Source organism: Martes martes (genome assembly GCF_963455335.1).
Source record: "Martes martes genome assembly, chromosome: 2".
Lineage (NCBI taxonomy): Eukaryota > Metazoa > Chordata > Mammalia > Carnivora > Mustelidae > Martes > Martes martes.
This window is the reverse complement of record NC_137889.1, coordinates 15500001-15521433: the sequence shown is the minus strand read 5'-3', so window position 1 is coordinate 15521433 and position 21433 is coordinate 15500001. Positions and strand designations below refer to the sequence as shown.

The window sequence follows — 21433 nt, the reverse complement described above, 5'->3', positions numbered from 1 at the left end:
GACAACACTCTTTTCACTAATAAAACTAAGGCATGATTTGCCTTTTATGTTCTCCTGTCACATGTGCATAGTGGTTTTCCAGGGGCTACACTACAGTGACAGCACTCTGCAATGAACAAAGAAGCAGATATGAGCATCCAGTTGTCTTCTTTTAAGCCAGGCATTAAAATATTTGCAAGACTGTTAAACTCTTCCCCTCTCCTCGCTAATTTCTTTTCGTTTTTTTATAAAAGAATGATGTTAACCTGTCATTGGTTTATTTTCAGATGAATTAATGTCTTTAAAGTATTTTTTTTTATTTCTAACATGGTAAATATTGATAAATATAACTCATAAACATTCTTTGGAGGGTCCCAAGACCAAGAAATTTAAGAACTTCTAGGAGGATAGAATTAGAATTTATCATTTCTGGTGTATTAGAGAAAGAATTAGCATAGTTAATCTTCCTAAAAGGGAAAAAACAACAAAAAAGCATTTTAAAAAAGGAAGATTGGAGAAAGAGCTCAAACAGTATAAGTAGATGGTTTTCACTTACCAGAAGATACCATCAGAGCATCTTTAAGAATTTAAGTCAAATCCAAACTAAAAAGACATTTTAAGTAGTATAGGAGGAATGAAAATAAAGAGGAGAAAATGGAAGTATCAATCCTAATAGTTTACAAAATAGAATTCAAGATAGGAAAAGCACAAAAGGGACAAAGAAGTGTTTTACATTAATAAGCTGACCAAATCTTCAAAAATGATTAAACAGCCATTGATTTGAAATTTGTGATAAAAAGTAGATCAGAACTAGATCATGAGATGGGCAAAGCCATAATCACTGTGGAAGACTGATTGATAATTATATTATACACACCAAAATTAATGGCCTATGTATGGGCTGAACGTGGTACACAGGTATTTTGTCTGTTACACAGTTTTTTTAAAGTGATGAAATGCCAGTTACGATTGCTAAAAATCAAATCACCCCAACACTTGGGGTGTGGAGAGACTCAGAAACTGGGTGACTTCACAGTGGGGACTGGAGTCCTCTGTGAGTGCTGGTTTATTGACATGTCAGGTATTTAGGATTTCAAGACTTAAAGACCAGGACAGCTGAAAGAGGGCCCACATGCGGCTTTCCATGTGTCCTGGCTTCTTCACATATGGCAGCCTCAGTACAGCTGGATTTCTTAACATGGTGCTCAGGGCTCCAAGTACAGTGTTCAGAGAAACAAGGCAAAAACCTCATCACCTTTTATGACCTAGCCTCAGAATGTGACCATGCCAGTCGCATAGCATCATTTCTTCCATATTCTATTAAACAGTTATAAGCCTTCCCAAATTTAAGAGGGACGGACACATTCCCTCCATCCTAATGGGAGGACTGTCAAGTTTATGGACAGGTTTCAAAATCTCTTCAACCTATGGCCACATGTTGATTTGCATTCCTTCAGATACGAGAACACATTCCCCCTTTCCGAAGATCCCACTCCCCACCACGTCCCACTTCGCCATCCAGGGTCTAAATCTGGTCCAAGTACAGCTAAACCTCCTCACTCTGGTTCCTCAGTCATAGCTTTTTGAGTATTTGGACAGTCTTCTGCCAGGAGAGATTAGGAAGGAGTAGTAGATACATTTTCGAGCCACCTAAGTCCTGGTTCTTTTCTCTATGTTTTAACTGAAAATTGATCAGTTCCTTTTTTTTTTTTTTTTTAAGCCTATCCCTCTCCTCTTTCATTAGTATGGGTAAAGTAAACCATTGGTCCTTTCAGCATCCTTCATGGGACTCTGCTTAGCCAGATCCATCAGTGGCAGGTATTTGCACCATTTTCCTTGTCGCCACAGCCAGCAGTTTTCTAAAATTCTGCCACTTCATCCTCTACATTGACCATCTCCTCCAGACCCTTCCAGCTCTACTGTCACCTGGTCTCAAAGCTAGTACGTTGTATTTTAGGTTTTTGTTACAGTAGTACCCTAATTCCTGGTACCAGATTTTGTATTAGTTACCGTTGCTCTGATAACAAAACCCAAAGCGTAGATGTGTAAAGCAGCAACCTAGGATGACTCAGAAGACTAGGATCATAATGCGTGCGCATAGCCCCTTTATGTAGTTTGATTTCCTCACAAGGTGGCAGCCTCAGTCTAGTCAGACACAGAGGGTGGCTCAGGGCCCCAAGCACAAGTATTCCAGCAAGCAAGGTGGCCTAGCCTTGAAAGTCACAATTTGGGCTGTATCATTTTGGTCCACACAGTCACAAGCCTGCCCAGATTCAAAGGAAGGGGATAGGAAGAATGTCACAGAATACCTCATCTGACAAGTTGTTCATAAAGAAGACAAAGAAATCTAGTAAATTTGATCATTATTCCTTGAATTGTGACCCCTCAACTACAAGTATTGGACTTTTTCTTTAAACCTTTAAAAGATAAACCATTGGTGGTTGTTTTTTTATTTTTTTTTTAATAGGGATCATGAACATGTCTATGATGGATTTTTTTTTTTTTTAAGAATGAACATATGAGTAAGGACTTAATGTAGCATGGCATAAAATTTCTAGTGATAGCATAACGTAAATTTTTTAAATGCTGTGTCTTGGCCTAGATGAAAGTAAAGCTGATACCACTAGTGAGTGATTTGTGTTAGATGACTGACTCAGTAAGTAGATCTAGTGATGATGGGCATGGTACTGAAACCCTATAAAGAGTTGGAACAAAATTGTTTTGTTAAAATTAGGAAAACAGTATTTCTTAAATACATGAGTTTAAATATATATGTACATATTTATATAAATGTTTGTATTCCTGAAAGTTTATTCAAGTTAAAAAAACTTTTTTAGATCTTAATTGAAAAAATAATGGGCCAAGTATTTGAGATTGCCTCATACTAAAGCATATAACCACTTTAGAAAAATATCAGTATAAAAGTAGTACTCCAGTATACTTTTTCTGTCATGGAAAGTTAGAGTACTATTTTTTTTTTAAAGATTTTATTTATTTATTTGTCAGAGAGAGAGAGAGAGAGAGCGAGAGCACTGGCTGACGGAGGCAGAGGGAGAAGCAGGCTCCCTGCCGAGCAAGGGGCCCGATGTGGGACTCGATCCCAGGATGATGGGATCATGACCTGAGCCGAAGGCAGCTGCTTAACCAACTGAGCCACTCAGGCGTCTCTAGAGTACTCTTTTTTTTAATGAATTAGATTGAACTTCCTTTATTAATTTTTTTTGCTATTGCCTTATTTTGCTTCTGAAAACTTTTTTTAAAATGCCATTAGGAAAATAGCTTTTAATTCCTTTTAAAATTTAATTTTAAAGGTTTTCATATGTGGCTAAATTAATTCAGGAACCTTATTAAATTCTACAAAATGTGCATTTTTTGGAAGCAAGATAATTGAATTATGTACAACGCACCTGGATCTTTCTAAATATGTTCTTCAAGTTTTGCCATTAACTTGGTATGATTTTCAACAAATTACCAACCAGTAATTCTCTCATTTTTCCTATCAGAAAGCCATTTTTTAAATCTTTTTTTTTAAGTTTTTTAACTTTCTGTAATCTTTGATAGTCTTTGGCTTAAACATAGGAAGGTAGACTTCCAGTTCTTTTGACTTTGTTCAAATGATTTGACTTTTCTGCAGTCACATTTTAAAATTGGGGTTCAATTTTGAAGGGGAAGAGTTCTTCCCCTTCAAGCCCTCTGCTTTTAACAGTGTAAAATGCTAACCAAGTAAAACAATTAAAGGTACTCAAGTGCAAACTAATAATAGTTACTTTAAAAAAAAAAAAATACTGTTAACAAATGTTCCAGTCAGTTAATCTGATATGCTATACTCCTTTTTAGTACAGAGTTAAGCTGAAACATTCAGCAAGCTTAATATTTTTAGAAACTTTGAACAAACGTTTAATAATTGTGACTTACTGAAAATTGTTACAGAAATTTAAAAATTAAGCATGTTAATAAAATTTCATTTGCTAACAATAGTATGCAAAATATTTTATTTTTTAATTTTTATATAATGTATTTATTTTGGTTTATGTTTAATTAGGAATAAAATGTTTGACTTTTACTGTAGCAGTATTTGTTTCAATGTTAATATTAAAAACCATAAAGTATTTTCAGATTAATTTGAAAGTTTCAGCATATTCTGGATTTGTTTTTGCCAGTTTTTAACCCTTGTTTCCATCAGTCATTGCTGAGAACATTTTATATTTTAAGTATGCCCTCCAGTTAACAAAAACAGTCCAAGTTGGAAGTATTGGTGTGTTGATGCACTTAACCAGAGGTTTCTAACCTCCCCAACTACTGAGCTGCCTTAAGGAAACATAAAATGGACATGACAAGGGCATTTTCTATAAATTATACCTGCCATAGAACTCGTAACATTTACATTTCTTATTAAAATATTTTCACCATTCAGCATGTAACTTTTATTCCCAAAGAATCCAACAAAACTTAAAATTCTAAGCTCCCTCTGAAATTCTTTCAACATAGTTATAGTCTGGATGTCATTGACACTATTTCATACATACCCTTCCATGAATTAATAGTTTCCATTTTTAAGAGTTAAGCATCAGTATGCACCACCATGTTGCTGTGCTCCTTCAGTCATTTTTCCTTTTCTTGTTCACTTCTTTAGCTTTTCTGCAATTAGATAAAAAAGGACCACAAAAACATCACTTTGATCAGCCTCCTGTAGCACCAAGGAAAAACTACTCTTTCACAAGAGAGGAGGTGAGACAGATTGATAGGGAAAATCAGAGGCTTTTGAAAGAACTGTCAAGACAGGCTGAAAAATCAGGAAGCAAAAGTACGATTCCTAGAAGATCGATTGTTCATCCCCCTAAGTTGTACCATAGTGCCCTCAACAGACAGAGGGAACAGCAAAGGATTGAAAGAGAAAATTTGGTAAGTAACTAAAAATCATCAAAGAAAATGAATTGTAATGATTTGTAAGTCCAACTTAACAGGAAACGAGATACAGCCACATTTTAATGATGTGAAAGTAAGTATAGATATGTATGGTATAAAATACATGAGCTATGAGCTGGAAGGTACAATATGTGCCCTTTTTTTTTCATCATCAAGCTGTATTTTAAGGGAACATTAAGTGAAAATACAGAAAGCTCTCTTACTTGGCTAGGTGTGTTAAGGCAGACAGTAGTATAGGAAATGGTATTCCAAGGATCAGATACACATATCTTCTGTGAAGTGTTCTGTCACTAGCCATATCTGTTTCACTATATTGTATCCTTGCTGGGCTACTTGAATGTGTGAAAGACATTGATTATTAAAAGTCCCAAAGATTTTTTTAGAATCCTTCGGTGTTCTAAGGTATATGGGGACTGTTGAAAATCTTCCCATTAAAAACTATTCTTCATAGCCTGTGATTTTCTTCCTAAAATTACACTCATCATAATTGCTGATGTCTACTGGGCTCTGAACTAAATGCCCTTGTTCCAAGTGTCTCCAAATACTAGCTTTTTGAATCCTGCAATTCTTCTTTCTGGTGGGTATTTTCATGCCCTTTTTACTGATAGAATCACTGAGACCGAAGGGGAAAAGGTAATTAACCTGGGGACACAGAGCGTGTGAGTAAAGGGCTAAGCCAAGATTTTAACCACAGGTGTTGTCTTAAACTAAAATTAGATCCTAATGAGCGTACAAATTCAGAGCTAAAATAGTCGAGAAAACTATTATTAAAATGACTGGAACAGTTTTAGAATTCATCCTCATGATATTTCATCACCAGTACAGCCCTATTTAACCATGTGCTTACCTAAACCTGTACCAACTCTTGTAAAAATGTTTTCTTTTTCTTTTTTTTTTTTTTTAAGATTTTATTTCTTTATTTGACAGACATAGATCACAAGTAGGCAGAGAGGCAGGCAGAGAGAGAGAGGGGAGGAAGCAGGCTCCCCGCTGAGCAGAGAGCCCGATGCGGGGCTCGATCCCAGGCCCCTGGGATCATGACCTGAGCCGAAGGCAGAGGCTTTAACCCACTGAGCCACCCAGGCGCCCCGTAAAAATGTTTTTTTGCCATCACTAATTTTTTTTTTTTGCTGTAACTAATTTTAAGAGTTGGGGAGCTGAGAGGTATATTTACAGAAAACAATAAAGTCTTAAACCCTTCAGGAGGCTTACCCTGCATGTGGTAACGAGTAGGGACCAGCAAAGCAAGTTGAAATGAGGTTGATGGGTAATGAGCTACAGTATAGCTTTCTGCACGTGACTAGCAGTTTTTCAAGATTCATTTATTCATGATTTTTGAAAATTTGAAATTATGTCATGAACATTTGGGTTTACTCTGGAGCTTATTTCATTTAACAAGTAATTGTGTAGTCCATACTGGTCTACAAATTTTAGGTCATTTAATCCTCATAGCAACCAAATAACATAGAGACTGTTGTCATGGAGGAGAAAATGAGACACTGAGTGGGACACGGGGACTTGCTCAAGGTAACAGAAGCATATGCAGGTTGCCAGCTTTGTGGTCACCTTTTTTTAACAGCTTTTTGAGATAATACACACACCATAACCATTTAAGGTGTACAATTCAGTGGGTTCTGATATATTTAATTTTGTTAAGTTGTAGTAAAACATATAGAATGTAAAATTTGCTATTTTAACTGACTGAAGTGGTCAGTTCAGTGGTGCCATCAGTGTTTCTAAAACTTTTTTCATCACCCTTTACCTATTAATAACTCTCTTTTCCCCCTCCCCCCAAGTAACCTCTAATCTACTTTCTGTTTCTATGAATTTCCCTATTCCAGATTTCATATAAATGTTCGTTGTTTTATGTCAGGCTTATTTCACAAAGCATAGTGTTTTCATGGTTCATTCATGTTGTAGTCTATATCAGAGCTTCATTCCTTTTTCTGGCTGCATAATATTCCATTTTATGTATGCACTACATTTTGAATATCCATTCATCTGTACATGGACATCTGAGTGATTTCCACCTTTTGGCTATTTTGAGTAATTTTGGAGTGAACATTGATACCTAAGTATCTGTTTGTGCCTGCTTTCAGTTCCTTTGAGTGTAGGCTTAAGACTGGAATTGCCGGATCATATGGTAATTCTGCTTATCTTTTTGAGGAACCTGGGTTTACTTTTGAACAGTTGAAACCATTATTATGTAGTGGCTATTGTGTATATTACTAGGATGAACCCTGTTAGCAGCTTTGGTTTACGGCTTCTGTCATCCCTCAGGTCAGTTGTACATTTCAGCTCTTTTAATACACTGAAGAATTACCACTGTTTTGTTCTTTTTACTTGGCATACATTGTAGTTTGCCTATGTGTGAGCAATATTTTTGTCCCATTTGACAGTAAGATCTTTGGTATCCTTGAAAATAGTAGAAATATAATGTGAGCCACATGTATAATTTTAAAATTTTCTAGTAGTCACATTAAGAAGGTCAGTCAAAAGTAACAGGTGAAATTCTGATAAACCATTTTATGTACTGAATAAATTCAAAATGTTATAATATGTAACCAGTGTAAAAAATTAACGATGAGGGGCGCCTGGGTGGCTCAGTGGGTTAAAGCCTCTGCCTTCAGCTCAGGTCATGATCCCAGGGGCCTGGGATCGAGCCCCGCATCGGGCTCTCTGCTTGGTGGGGAGCCTGCTTCCCCCTCTCTCTCTGCCTGCCTCTCTGCCTACTTGGGATCTCTCTCTGTCAAATAAATAAATGAAATCTTTAAAAAAAAATTAACGAGATATTTTACTTCTTTTTTTCTCTTTTGGGTACCTGGTCTTTGAAATCTTTAGTATATGTTATATTTAGAACTCATCTCAATTTGGACTGGGCATATTTCAAATGCTGTGTTAGCCACATATGGCTAGTGACCTTGGACATTACAGCTCTAAATCAAAAACTAATTCATGCAGAAGTGAAAAAAGTAACTTAAAGCTGAAAAGCAAAATAAACATTTTATTATAAAATATCATTATGTTACTGCAGGGAGAACTCATCTTCACATTTGTGTTTAACTCTTCATTCTCTAAACCAAAATAAAACTTTTCTTGGCTGTTTCTACAGTCATTCTTCATAATGACTGATTAATTTTTCTTCTAAATTTATTATAGTTTCTGTTGGAATTGTGTTAAATTTATATTTTAATTGGAAAGTATTTGGCACTTTTAAAATATTACCTTCCTATAGTGTCTCCTTCCATTTATTCACGCCTTCTTTTTTATTTTTTTTTCAAAGATTTTATTTATTTATTTGACACAGAGAGAGAGATCACAAGTAGGCAGAGGGGCAGGCGGGGTGGGGGTGGGGAAGCAGACTCCCTGCTGAGCAGAGAGCCTGATGTGGGGTTCAATCCCAGGACCCCGAGATCATGACCTGAGCTGAAGGCAGAGGCTTAACCCACTGAGCCACCCAGGCGCCCCACCTTCTTCTTTTTTAATTCAACCCTTCTATTCTACCTTAGTAAAGTTTTGTGGTTTTCTTCAGAACTATATATCTCTATGCTATTGTGCATGAGATATTTTATTACATTCTCTAACTGCTTGCTTTTGTAAACTTTTGATTTTATTTATTTTATAATCAGCCACCTACTAAATCCTTATTTAGGTCCACATTAGCTCTAATAGTTCCTCTATGTGAGCTGATCGACTTTTTAATGTTTGCTATCCTGTTCATAATCAAACATGCATGCATGCATACACATGTGTACACACACAAGCACTTTCGTAGCTGTGTGTCAGATGTGCTGCACAGAGTCCATTTCTTTACATTTATGATTTGTATTCCTTCATTGACCCCATCTCTAGTGATAGAGACCAGTGCAGATGGTTGACAGGCACAATGGCTAAGGCTATTAAGACTGACAATTCAAAACAAAGAAATTGTTCTGTGCTGAGTAGGTAGAGAAGAAGGGCAGAGATACTGTGTAAAACTGAGTGTGCTGTGCTTTATAGTTAAAAGCGTACTGTTAATCTTTCTGGTGAAGTTCACAGTGTTCATTATATGTTTCAAGTGGCAAATAATTGTCTCCTCATTCACAAGGGAAATAAATAAAAGGAATAAAAAAGAAAAATAATTTTATCCAATAGAGGGCGTGCTTGCTACACAAAGACTCAGAATTTGTTAATTTCCAAAAGGGGGACTCATTTTTTAATACATGAATTTTGAAATATTCTTTTTTAAAAAATATTCTTGTTAAAGCATATTTCCTTATGTTCATTTGAATATAATATGAATCCTATTTTCATGAAAGAGCACCAGAATAATCTTAGCAGAAGGCAAGGACAGCATGTGAATGAGGGTGCTTTGTTTATATTTCACTTTACTATCTAAAAGAAGTGAGATTATTTCATTATTTTAAATGTACGTCAGTTTCCTGAACTGTGAAAGAAGGGTGTGAGGAGTAATGGAAGCCAGATCAGGGAAAGAAGTAAGATTCCTGAAGGAAGGCATAGGATTAGAGCCTAGAGTTCAAATGGAGCTAATTTATTTTATTTTTTTTACTTTCTGAGAATACATACACATATACACATACATTACATGTGTATGTAATTAGTCAATTTTAAAGAAATAAAAATATGTAGGCAATAAAGTAGAACACAGTCTTTCTACTCAGGAGTTCCTCTGTTAAAATATATATATTTTTAAAGATTTTATTTATTTGAGAGAGAGAACAAGCCGTGGGGAGGAACAGAGCAGGGTAGAGAGAGAGAAGCAGACTCCCTGCTGAATGGAAAGCCTGATGTGGCTCGATCCCAGGACCCAGAGGTCATGATCTGAGCTGAAGGCAGACGCTTAACCAACTGAGCCACCCAGGTGCTCCCAAAATATTTTTAAAGTTAAAGTGATGGCCCTCCCCCATGCTCCCATGCTCTTGGACATGTGCATGCTCCCACAAGCTCGCACTCTGTCTCAGATAAATAAATTCTTTTTTTAAAAAAATGAATTAAGGGGAGAGTGATAATGTTGTCACAAAAATGAAGATTTATAGTAAGTCTCATCTCTAGTGTAAGGATTCAAGTGTGAGTGTTGAATAATCAGTACCTTTGCTCTAAGATCAGTCTGGGTTTCATTCTTCTCTGGTTATTGTCTGTGTCTCTTTTCATAGAAGAAAAAAAGCTGTGATAACTAAGTTTGACTTCAGTTATAGAAAAATAAGAACAGTCCTAGTTTTCCCTGACTGTAGAAGGCTTGTTACCCTTTAATGTCCTTTAAGGTCTTTGTTTTATCACTTCAGAAAGATAAAGCACCTCTCCTCTGCTGACAACTGAAACATTAACATAATATTCATTTGTTTTAACTTTCTGTTTCCTAAAGAGGATAGGATTCAGGATGGATTAGTTTTCTTTTGAAAAAGAATGATACTTCTAAAGAGAAAAAAAATATTTGGACAAACTATTTTGGGATTCATTGTTAGAATTTGATTAGAGTAGCAGTTCTAAGATTTTGTGAACTACAGATTGGTTAAGTAATCGATCTTACCATTTCTCAGTTGATGAAACATAAATTTGCTTAATGTCTGCTATGAGCTATGTAAGACACCAGAAGGAGTATGAAAATATAAAATATTGCCCTGTCATATAATTTATAACGTAGCTAGGAAGGTAATACTCCTGTATGTCAGACAACTAGAAAATACATAAAACAGTGTTAATAATAGCATTAATATTTAATAACTCTGTACTGTATGCCAGGTATTGCTGTGAACATTCTATATGCATTATCTCTCTGCTTGAAACTGACTCTTGGAGATTATTTCATTGTTAATACCCATATCAAGTCATGTTGTCAATAATCAGTATCAGAGCCAGGATTTAAATCCAGGCCTCTCTAACTAGATAGCTTACATTTCTGGTCACTAATACAAATGTTAAAATATTTTGAACTGTCATTTTTAAGTTGTACCCAGAAGTTCTAAATTGTTGACTAGATTAAAATGTATCTACTTTTTTTTCCCCATATCTTATTAAACCAATTTTTTATGGTACCCAAAATGTATCTGCTTTTGACTTTAGGGTTTATACCGTAATCATTGCTTTGTATTTTAATAGTCTCCATAAGCACGAGCTATTTCTGTTTGCTATCCCTTAGCTTTTGCTTAGCTCCTTATATTCCTATGAGACGTACAAACTCAATATGGGATATGTTCCATGTGGTCTGGATAGCATTAATAACTCTCTTATTTCCCAAAGTTTCTGCATATAAACTTGGTAAATGTCATTATCAGGACAACAGAATGGGTGTATTCTTTGCCTTATTGTCAGATTTTCTCAGAATTGATTTTGATCATAATTACTTCATATGTTTTACATCTGTTGAATAAGCACTGCAGTTTTCTTAAAATTTAAAAAAAAATACATCTAGCCAAGTAAATTTAGGAATTTCTACCAGCAAAAAATCAAAATTAGTAGTTAACGGAAAATAACAAGTTTTCTGTCCTGTCTATCCCACCCTCCACAGTTCAGTAGGTAGTTAATAGGATGATCAGATAGCACAGCAAATGTTGCTCTGCCCAGTAAAATACATTGGCAATGTGATATATAGGAAGTTTCTTAACACAGTTGTAAATGTCTTGCTCACTCAGGCATGCAGTAGTGTTCTCTTCCCAAACTATAAATTACCTTACAGGGCATATTTTTTAAATTTTTTTCTTACTATTCCTTCCAGTGTCCTGCAGAGCTCAGAGCAATTACAAACTGTAGATAGAAAAGGCATAATCTTAGGAGGTTTTGCCCCTAAATTATACAGCTTCTCTGTGTGCAGTGAGAGAAAGACAGTATGTTATGATGCGGCAAGACCATAGACCATACGTGGAACCGTGTTTAAATCAAAACTCTCTGCTCAGCAAAGAAAACCACTAACTCTAGTTGGGTCTGGCTTCCTGAGGGAGTTAGGTCTATTCTGACCTTGAAAGACTAAAAACTGAGAAAGGCCATTTCATGCAAACAACAAAACCAAAAACAAAACTGGCAGGCTGAGATGTCTCAGTTGGTCGGGTTACTGCTTCCTGTGCTCTCTACCTCTGCCATTTGTCTCCAGGCTCGGTTCATTTCTGTAAAACCTTCTCCTTTCTCTGAATGGCTCTTCTCTGGAATATTTTGACTTGTTCTAGCTCTGGAATTACTCAGAACACTGATTAGAATAGAAGGCTAGGGGGGAGACTGATAAGAACAAACACAAAGTTGAGAAAAAGTTCTGGAGTTGATTGGTGGTCTTGGTTCATAATGACACGAATATACTAAATGCCACTGAAGTGTATGCTTTTAAATGGTTAAAATGGTAAATTTTATGTATATTTTGCCATCAAAAAAAAAAAAAAAAGAAAAGAAAAAGAAAAACTTAGTTGAAGCAGAAGGAAAAAAACAGATTGTGTGAGAAAACTTGTCCTGTGACTGAACTCAGGAGGCTGGTTTTTTTACTGGGAATCTGAGTGCTGAACAACAACATTCTCTTTTCAAGGAAAGATCACCTTGCTACAGAGATAGTTTAACTCAATAAAGAGATCATAAAACAATCATAAATCAATTCCTTGATCCATTTGGTCTGCTTAAATATTCCTTTCTTAACAGTGCCTGGCAAAATCAAGCAAAGGAAACTCTTTCCACCTTCTAATATGTGAAGAAAGAAAAATTTGGAATGTTACTCATTAGATTCTGTTACTGAATCATATTAAAATACCACATTATTTGATATTATGTAGCCCTTACATTCTAGGGGGCGCCTGGGTAGCTCAGTCTGTTAGGAGTCTGCCTTCAGCTCAGATCTTTAGATTTTTTTTTTTTTAAGATTTTTTTATTTATTCATTTGACAGACAGAGATCACAAGTAGGCAGAGAGGCAGGCAGAGAGAGAGGGAGAAAAGCAGGCTTCCCGCTGAGCAGAGAGCCCGATGCAGGCTTCGATCCCAGGACTCTGGGATCATGACCTGATCTGAAGGCAGAGGCTTTAACCCACTGAGCCACCCAGGCGCCCCGTTCAGCTCAGATCTTGATCAGGCTCCTTGCTCAGTGGGGACCCTGCTTCTCCCTCTCCCTCTACCTACTGCTCTGCCTACTTGTGCTCTCTATCTCTCTGTCAAATACATAAATAAAATATTTTTTTAAAGTTTTATACTCTAGAGTAGTTGGTTTTCAGACTTCTTACCAATAAAAAATTTATTTTTTTTTTCCAAATTAAATTTGATGCAGAATCTTTAGTATATAGTACAGGCAATGTGGAAAGCATAGAGGGGCTGGTAGAAGCTAAGAGTGGGGGACCTGAGAGCCCTGCCAACTTGGCCTCTCTTCAGTGCCCAATGTTGGGGCCCAACTGGAAAGTGAACAGGTTAAAAGCCAGGGCTCAGTAATCATATACAGAATTTATAGTAATCTGGATAGGTTTAAGGTAATTTCTAGGGTTGAGCACACTGGGCTTTTAGCATCCTATTACTCCCATTATGTCCGTTCTATGGTTCAGTGTATTTCAGCTTATAGCACCTTTCCAAAGACCGTAAGGCGATGTAAAAGAGAGATGTACCTGTGATCAGGTGTTAAAATCATAGTGGTTTTACAGGATAGGTGGACCCTTAGATTTTTCTGAGAGTATATATTTTCCATACAGTATCTCAAAAATGATTTAAAATCTTTATTTCATAACTATCAGGTTCTATCCAGTATTTTCCTATTTAACACTAATTTGAAGGAATATCTGTACCCCTATGTTTATCACACAATAGCCAGACTACAGAAGCAGCCCAAGTGTCCACTGATAGATGAATGGACAAAAAGATGTGGTTATGCAATGGAATATTATTCAGCCATTAAAAGGAATGAAACCTTGCCATTTGCAACATGGATGGATCTAGAGAGTATAACGCTAAACGAAGAAGTCAGAGAAAGACAACATGATTTCACTCATATGTGGAATTTAAGAAACAAAGGACAAAAAAGCAAAAATACCAGACCCTTAACTATAGAGAACAAACTGATGGTTACCAGGGTGGGGGGTTGGAGGATGGATGAGATAGGGGATGGGGATCAGGAGTACACTTATCATGATGAGTACATGAATAATGTTTAAAATTGGTGAATCCCTATATTGTACACGTGAAACTAATGTAACACTGTGTTAACTATACTGGAATTAAAATTATTTAAAAAGTATTTGCCTTCTTAAAAACTTACTGCTGTTTTGCTAAGTTATTATAATAACTTACTGCTTATTGATACTTACCTAACACTGACTTTCAAATTGATTGTCTTTAAATGAAGGCTTTATTGAAAAGGCTTGAAGCTGTGAAACCAACAGTTGGTATGAAACGTTCTGACCAGCTGATGGACTATCATCGCAATATGGGTTATCTCAGCTCATCACCATCCTCAAGACGAGTGAGATCAACTCTTGGCCAGTACAGCCCATTAAGTAAGCATATTCAGAATTATTTTGTACTTATGCTTGTGTATTTCATCCTTTAAAAAATATATAACATATGATGTTATTTATTTTATAACAAAATATGTAACATATATGTTATGTTATATATAACATATATGTTATGTTATATATAACATGTATATAATATATAACATATATATAAGCTGGCTTCTGGAATGTACTCTGTTATTTTTCACTGGCATGCCTTGTCTTGTTAGTTCACTTAATTTCAGGCTTCATGCACAGCATGTAATGGCAGCATAGGAAAGAAACAGGGAGATAAAAATTGAAAATATCAGTAGTGTCTTCAATAACGGAGAGGATTTCATTACATTTGTTAAAGGAAGAAATGAGTAGATAACACTGTTTAAAAGCTGCTAACCAGTTTCCCCTAACCAGTTAAGAATTATTGGTAGTAACATCCAGCCTTTATATGTATTTTGTCTTCAATACTGGATATCTAAAACAGGAATTAGTCTATAGAGTCATCAGATATAATCCCTCCTGATTGTTGATTTGTGATCAGCACACACCCAGCTGGTGGTGGATCCCAGAGAATGTAGCATCCAGTGACCACTTAGTGGTAGGGTGTGTGACATCACGGTAGGGTGTGTGACATCATGGAAAGGCTGGACATCCTCACATACAGAAGTCTGTGCTGTTACTTCATGTATGCATTCTAAACTATAAAAAAGAGAACGCAGTATTAGAAGAAAGTTGGACTCAACAGGGCAGGGATGGGGGGAAGGGAGGGAAAAATGAAACAAGATGGGACTGGGGAGGGAGACAAACCATAAGAGACACTTAATCTCAGGAAACAAACTGAGGGTTGCTGGGTGGGGGGTGGGCAGGATACGGTGGCTGGGTGATGGACATCGGGGAGGGTATGTGCTATGATGAGTGCTGTGCATTGTGTAAGCCTGATGATTCACAGACCTGTACCTCTGAACCAAATAATACATTATATGTTAGTTAAAAAAAAAAAAGTCCCAACTCCCCAGTACTCATGTGAGTCTTAAACATTCACATGACTAGTAATTCCATTCATTAACTTCATTCTTCAAGCATCACTTCCTTGGTATAGTTAGTGACTAAGATAGGAAGATCTTGTTCCAGTAATTCATACTTAGCATTGTGCCTTGAATGTGATAAATTGTTGAATAAATTCATAAATAGTTAATACAGTTTTTTTGTTTTTTTACTTGAATCACTTGAGCAGCTTTTTAAAACCTTTATCCCCATCTCAAATCTACTGAATCAGTATCCCCTAGTGTAGAGTCTGGGCATGTTTATTAATATATTTTTAATTTCCACAGGGAATTCTGAAGTACATTCCTGTTTGAGAATTGTATTAGACTAATAAAAATGCATGTGAGGGAAGAAACATTTATTCTGGACTTTAGGAAAGGAAGTTTATCACATGATGTATGTATTTAGTTTAAATAAAATTATTTCTTGTTCTTCATATATTTTCAGGAGGAGCTTCTAGAACATCCAGTGCTACCAGTGGTCTCAGTTGTAAGAGTGAGCGACCAGTTTTTGACACGTCCAGTGGCCTGTTACTAAGACCTAAGCCCCCTAATGTTCGTACGGCTTGGTTATAAAAACTTTTTACTTTAAGCATTGTTCATCCGGTTCTTAATGAAGTACTCTTGTATATTACTACAGTTCTCTGTGTAAACATCTCTAATTTAAGGTATGCAACATGTTGAGTTGTAATTGTATTGTAATTCAGTGCAAAATTGTTTTCAGAAAGACAGTGTAAAATCAGTGTTTCCTCTGAGGATGTGTTTCTGTGAGATGCATATGTATTTGATAGAGAAATGGTAGTATGCATGTATATTTTCTCGACGTAGAAATTGATTCAGCTCTTATACTGACAAAACAGTTGCGATATCACTGCACATTGAACCCAAGATGTTAACTATATTGTTCTTGTTTTATGTGTTTTTTTTATAAGCTTTAAACTATGAGCATAGCTCCTAAATTTGACTTTTTCTCTTTGCTCCAGAATACAGGTGGTACAACTCATAATTTTTTGTAAAACTTGATTGTACACTTTCTTATTATGAAACAGAACTTGAAATTTGTTCCCATTGGTGGGCCTGATTAGATTTGGTGAGCAGATTGAGAGACACTTGTGCTAGGGCAGTCCTTGTGATTCATCAAAAGCATCTACTACCTCTGTATAAGTGTGCTGAGTTAGATCTTAAAAATGTAATCAACCATTCCAGACCAGTTCAAACTGTGAGTATTAGGAAGTTGAACTTGGAAGGCCCTCTTCCTTATTCTTACACATTCAGGTAAAATACCACTGATGATGCTGAGAAATGAGGTAGACTTTAGAGCTGCGGTCCACTACATTGTGAATAGCTTGTCCAAGGACCAGATGACCATATGCAAAAGCAAATATTTGTTGAGCAAAATAGCACCACCAGTTTGAAGAGCCAAGAAGCAGCTCCTCGGTTGTGTCAGAACAGTGTTTTAGGTGATACTGTTAAGTTGTGTTATGTTTCGTGTTTGCTGTATCAAAAGAGAAGGTAAATAAGAAATGCATGGTCTTGAAGCTTTAGAAATTCCAACTGCTGTTTTTAAGAACTGAGAAAACTGAAATATAAATGGTAAAGGAAAATATCACACATTTGTTGAGGCTACTTTAAATGTCATCTGATTTCTTGTATTGTTTGGTTTGGGCTTTTGGGTTGAATCCTGAAGTATCATTTTTGCCAGTGCCACTTTTGAAATCCTAGTAACTTTAATGGAATTAGTGATGGCAAATAGGGTGTAATATAGTTGACTTTTGAAATCAGAATATTTTCTGTCAGTATGTGGACTCTTATTTCACACAACAAACTGTATCTCAGTTGTGGCTGCTGCTTCTGTCTTAGTCATCACTTTTTCATTACTGGCCTTTTCAGTATACCTTTAGAATATAATGGATTAAATGCTAAATCTTTCTTTTTTTAATATGAATTCTTGATCTGTAGCCACAATAATATTTGTTTCGTTTTCCAGTTTAGCTCAAGCTTTGTAGTGTTTGCTGAACTTATTTTCTGACCACGTTGGGCAGTAAGCCAAACTGCATTTTGCTAAATAACAGTTCAGAATTTCTTGGTCTTACGTTGTTATTGATGGATTTTTTTCTAGGATAGCGCCATAAAGTGTGGGAACAGTGGTGTTAAAAAATATTCACGGGAACACGACCCGACTGTGAGATTTCTCTGCTGCTTTCTTTGGGCTGTAATGTTTGTTCGTTGTTGTTTGATGCTCTGTTCTGGTGACCAAGTTCTTAGATCATTTAGTGCTCTGCTATATTTATTAATTTTAGTTAAAATTAAACCAAGGGTGTTTTACTTTGTTGTGTTTTTAGCTTATTGCACTTTGAATGTTTGTGTAACAACTTATCTTTATGAAGAGATAAGATAATGCTGAATTTATAACTCAGCATTTGGACACCTGCCTGATATTGTAAGCCAGTTTTTAAAAATTGAGTTTTAAGTTGTTAGGGAAAATATGTATATATGAAACCTTTAAAACCTTTTCCTTTCATAATGACGTTAGTCTCTGAATATATTTTATACGGCCTTTGCTGTCCTATGTCTGGATATAACACATAATTTTATAGATAAACCTCTACTTTGATTTTAGATACTAATTTAATGCCTTTAGTCTTTATTGCTTTGATGGGGAGGTTATCTAAGTATTGCTGACAGTAGGGATTCAACTTGAAGTGAATGTTGGGAAGAACAATATTCATCTTTTCAAAGCAGAATTTGTAATTCTCTTGTCATTATTTCCATGTGATAAGTAAAAATAGAAGGAGAAGAGTTGAATATGCTATTCTCTGATAGAAGTCAAGGTACTTTGAAGTTGTTATGGTTTAAGGGACAATTTCATGAAGGAATCATAAGGATACTATTTTCATTTTCAAGAACTTCTAAAAAGGTAAGGGATCCTCTAGCACTACTATATATTTGGTTCACTTGGACCTAATACTTATACTTTGAAGATTTACATCTGCAACTATAAATTATACTAATCCAGGATCTAAACTTATTAGGCAAGATTCTAATTGGGAATCATTTTCATATCTGTCAAATGTTAAACTAATGTTGCCTCCATCTTAATAAGATTTTATGAAAGACTTTGAACTATTAAGATTATTTCCTAAGGGATAGCTGTTACTCACAATTTCCTTGCTTTTTTCAATCTCCATTGAAAAGCTGCATTCTTTACTACTACTCCAAATAAAATTTTTCTGGTTTACTTATAAATGTAGTGTAATGCAGTTGTTTTCAAATCATTGACCCAGTGTCCAAAATGGATATCTAGACAACTTTAAAAAAAGGTAATATGATGCTTATGTGCTTCTCATCTTCAGATTCAAATACGCACACTGTGGGAAGTATTATGACCAATAAAAGTGTGGAGACACAAGTTGAATTTATTATATTTTAATTCATAAAATGTTTACTATCTTAAATGCCAAAATCTTAACCTATACATGATTGTATACCATCCAAAAATGTTCTTAATGATAATGGCTACTTTATTTCCATGAATAAATTAGTAATAAACTTAAAAATCAACATCTTTTTTTAATTTCCCAATCTGTAACATGTTTTAAGGTCTGAAGAATTAGCTTGACGTAGTGAAGGGAAAAATGAAAGGATTAAAGATAACTGAGTTTTGATCCTGTACCCATCTCTTAAATGCATTTTCTTTTTTTTCCCATAAATTAAGAAGTGTCAACTGTATTTTCTTGTTCCCATTTTAAAAAATTAGAATAATAACTTTTATGTGCTTTACCCACCTAAGAATTAGAATGAAGTTGGAAGGAGGGGTATTAGCTATTTATATCTTTGAAAGTATTACATTTATGTGGGAAAGAGTTTGCTTATAATTACATTGTTGGTCATCTCTTCAAACTCCACATCATCTAATTTGTTCTGTAAAATTGCTATGATGCTGCATTGGACACTCTTAGAGCCTCATGGAATTTTTTTTTTTTTTTTAGTGTCCACATCAACATTTCACATGCATAATGAGTGATAAGAAATACCCTTTTTAAAACTTGCTGCTAAAACATCAGTTTAGGAACTTTTTTTATGAGGGTTTAATAACAACGATGCTGTAGGAATAAATCACTGAGCAGTTCCCGTGGTAGTATATTTGAGTTCCCAACTACGGAGTTCAAGGATGCTTAGAGCAAATATTACGTCATAGCAGAAAGTTTTATTTGCTTTTAAGGTTCTGGTGACTGTTTTTTAAGCCACTGAGAGAGATTTCTGACCCACCATGATACAGTCTTAAGTGTCTATACCTCTTTCAGGGTATACTTTGTAAGTTCAGGTAAGTTGCACTGTTTATTCTAAGATGATGTTTTTAAGGTTTTACTCTTTTACAGAGTAAAACTTAAGAGGTAACGTCATTAATTTACTGTAGTGCGACATGGGTTTTTTTCCTAGGAACCTAATTTCACATCCACTGTTTTAAGATGGTAAAAAAAAAAATTTAGGTAGTCACCAAAAAACTATTAAAAACTATGGTTCTAAATTTTTAGTATTTATGTTACAATGATAGTCTTCACCAACAATCACACATTTATTTCATGTATTTGGAAATTATAGCCAATCTCCAAGTTTGCAGTACTTTGTTCTCTTGATTTCACTCTGAGAGTGTTTTATTTCATGAAGAAAATACCTAGTACTAAGTAAATACATCTTCTTTGCATGCAGTTATATATACTAACCAGAAAAACCGAATTCTGCCATTAATTTGAGAAGATTTAATTTGAAATTCTATTTTGGGGAATGTGAAAGGGACATGAGAATGGCATTCCAAAGATTTTGTTGTTTGCAGTTTATATAAATATTACAGAAATACAGAAAAGGACACAATACATAAATGTAACCTCATATATTGTTACAAAGCAAACCTGCATCACCACTAACCAGATCGAGTTGGAATGTTGCCGGGACACAAGATCCTGGGGGGCTCCCTACCAGTCATGAAGCTCTTTGCCTGCCAGAAGGTAACTACTGTCTACACTTCTAACACCTTCCTTGTGTGGTCTTGCCTATTTTTGATTGCCATGCGTATAGAATAAGATTCTTTTTTGTCTGCCTGCATTTGCGGAGCATGTTTACGTTGCTGATATCCTTTCATGGGGTTGCATGTGGCTGTAATTTGTTTGTTCTCATTTCTGTGTAATACTCCAGCGTATGACCAGCCCAGGATTTATGTGTCTATTCGGTGCTTGATGGACCTCGAGGTGGTTTCCAGGTTTCCAGTTATTACAAATTATGCTGATAGGAAGATTTTCAGTAGATGTGTCTGATTACATGTGCCTGCATTTGGTTGGCATGCACTTAGTAGTGGGGTTGCTGGGTTATAGAGCCCACGATAATGAGGTCGAACACCTTTTCATGTGTATTGGCCATTAGGATATCTTTTGTGGACGTGCCTGTTTTCCTGTGGGTTGAGTGTCCTTTTCTTGTTGATTTGTAGGAGGAGTTACATGTTCTGGATACAATACAGTCCCAGTGTGTTAACAATTATTTTCACCCAGTCTGGCTTGTTTTTTCACTATAAATGATCTCGTGAACATAATGCTTAATTTTACTTTAGTCCGCCTTATCAATCTTTTATAGTTAGTACTTTTTTTAAATGTTGGGTTTTATTAAATTTTCACTTACCCATACGCATGAAGATACCTGCTATAGTTTCCAGAAGTTTTGCCTTTCACGTTTAGTTATGCAATTCACGTGGCATTGTTGATTGTCTCTTTTTCATGAATGATACCTTTTCCTTAATTACTGGCTCCCAGCTTTATTCCTTGGGCTTAATTTGCTGTTATTTTTCTAATTCCTTGAAATGGATATGTAGTTAACTGATTTTCAGCTTTTTTTTTTTTTAAGTAAATTCTGTACCCAACGTGGGGCTCAAACTCACAAGCGCAAGATCAAGAGTTGCTCTCCCGAGTCACCCAGACCCCCAGCCTGTCTCCTTTTCCAGTAGATGCATTGAAGGCTGTCCGTTTCTTCTGAGCATAGCGCTAGCTGTTTCCCAC

At 35.7% G+C, this 21433-nt stretch overlaps 1 protein-coding gene across 2 annotated transcripts in view; it reads left to right on the top strand.

Annotated features, from left to right (window-relative positions):
* CFAP97 (cilia and flagella associated protein 97) overlaps window positions 1–17706 on the top strand; it is a 36470-nt gene extending 18764 nt beyond the window's left edge. For both annotated transcript variants that reach the window (XM_080797052.1, XM_080797053.1), the window contains exons 3-5: window positions 4613–4881; window positions 14199–14349; window positions 15838–17706. In XM_080797052.1, the coding sequence (XP_080653178.1) occupies window positions 4613–4881; window positions 14199–14349; window positions 15838–15965 (548 nt within the window). In that variant the 3' untranslated portion in view covers window positions 15966–17706. The remainder of the gene's footprint in view (window positions 1–4612; window positions 4882–14198; window positions 14350–15837) is intronic.
* The last annotated feature ends 3727 nt before the right edge of the window (window positions 17707–21433 follow it).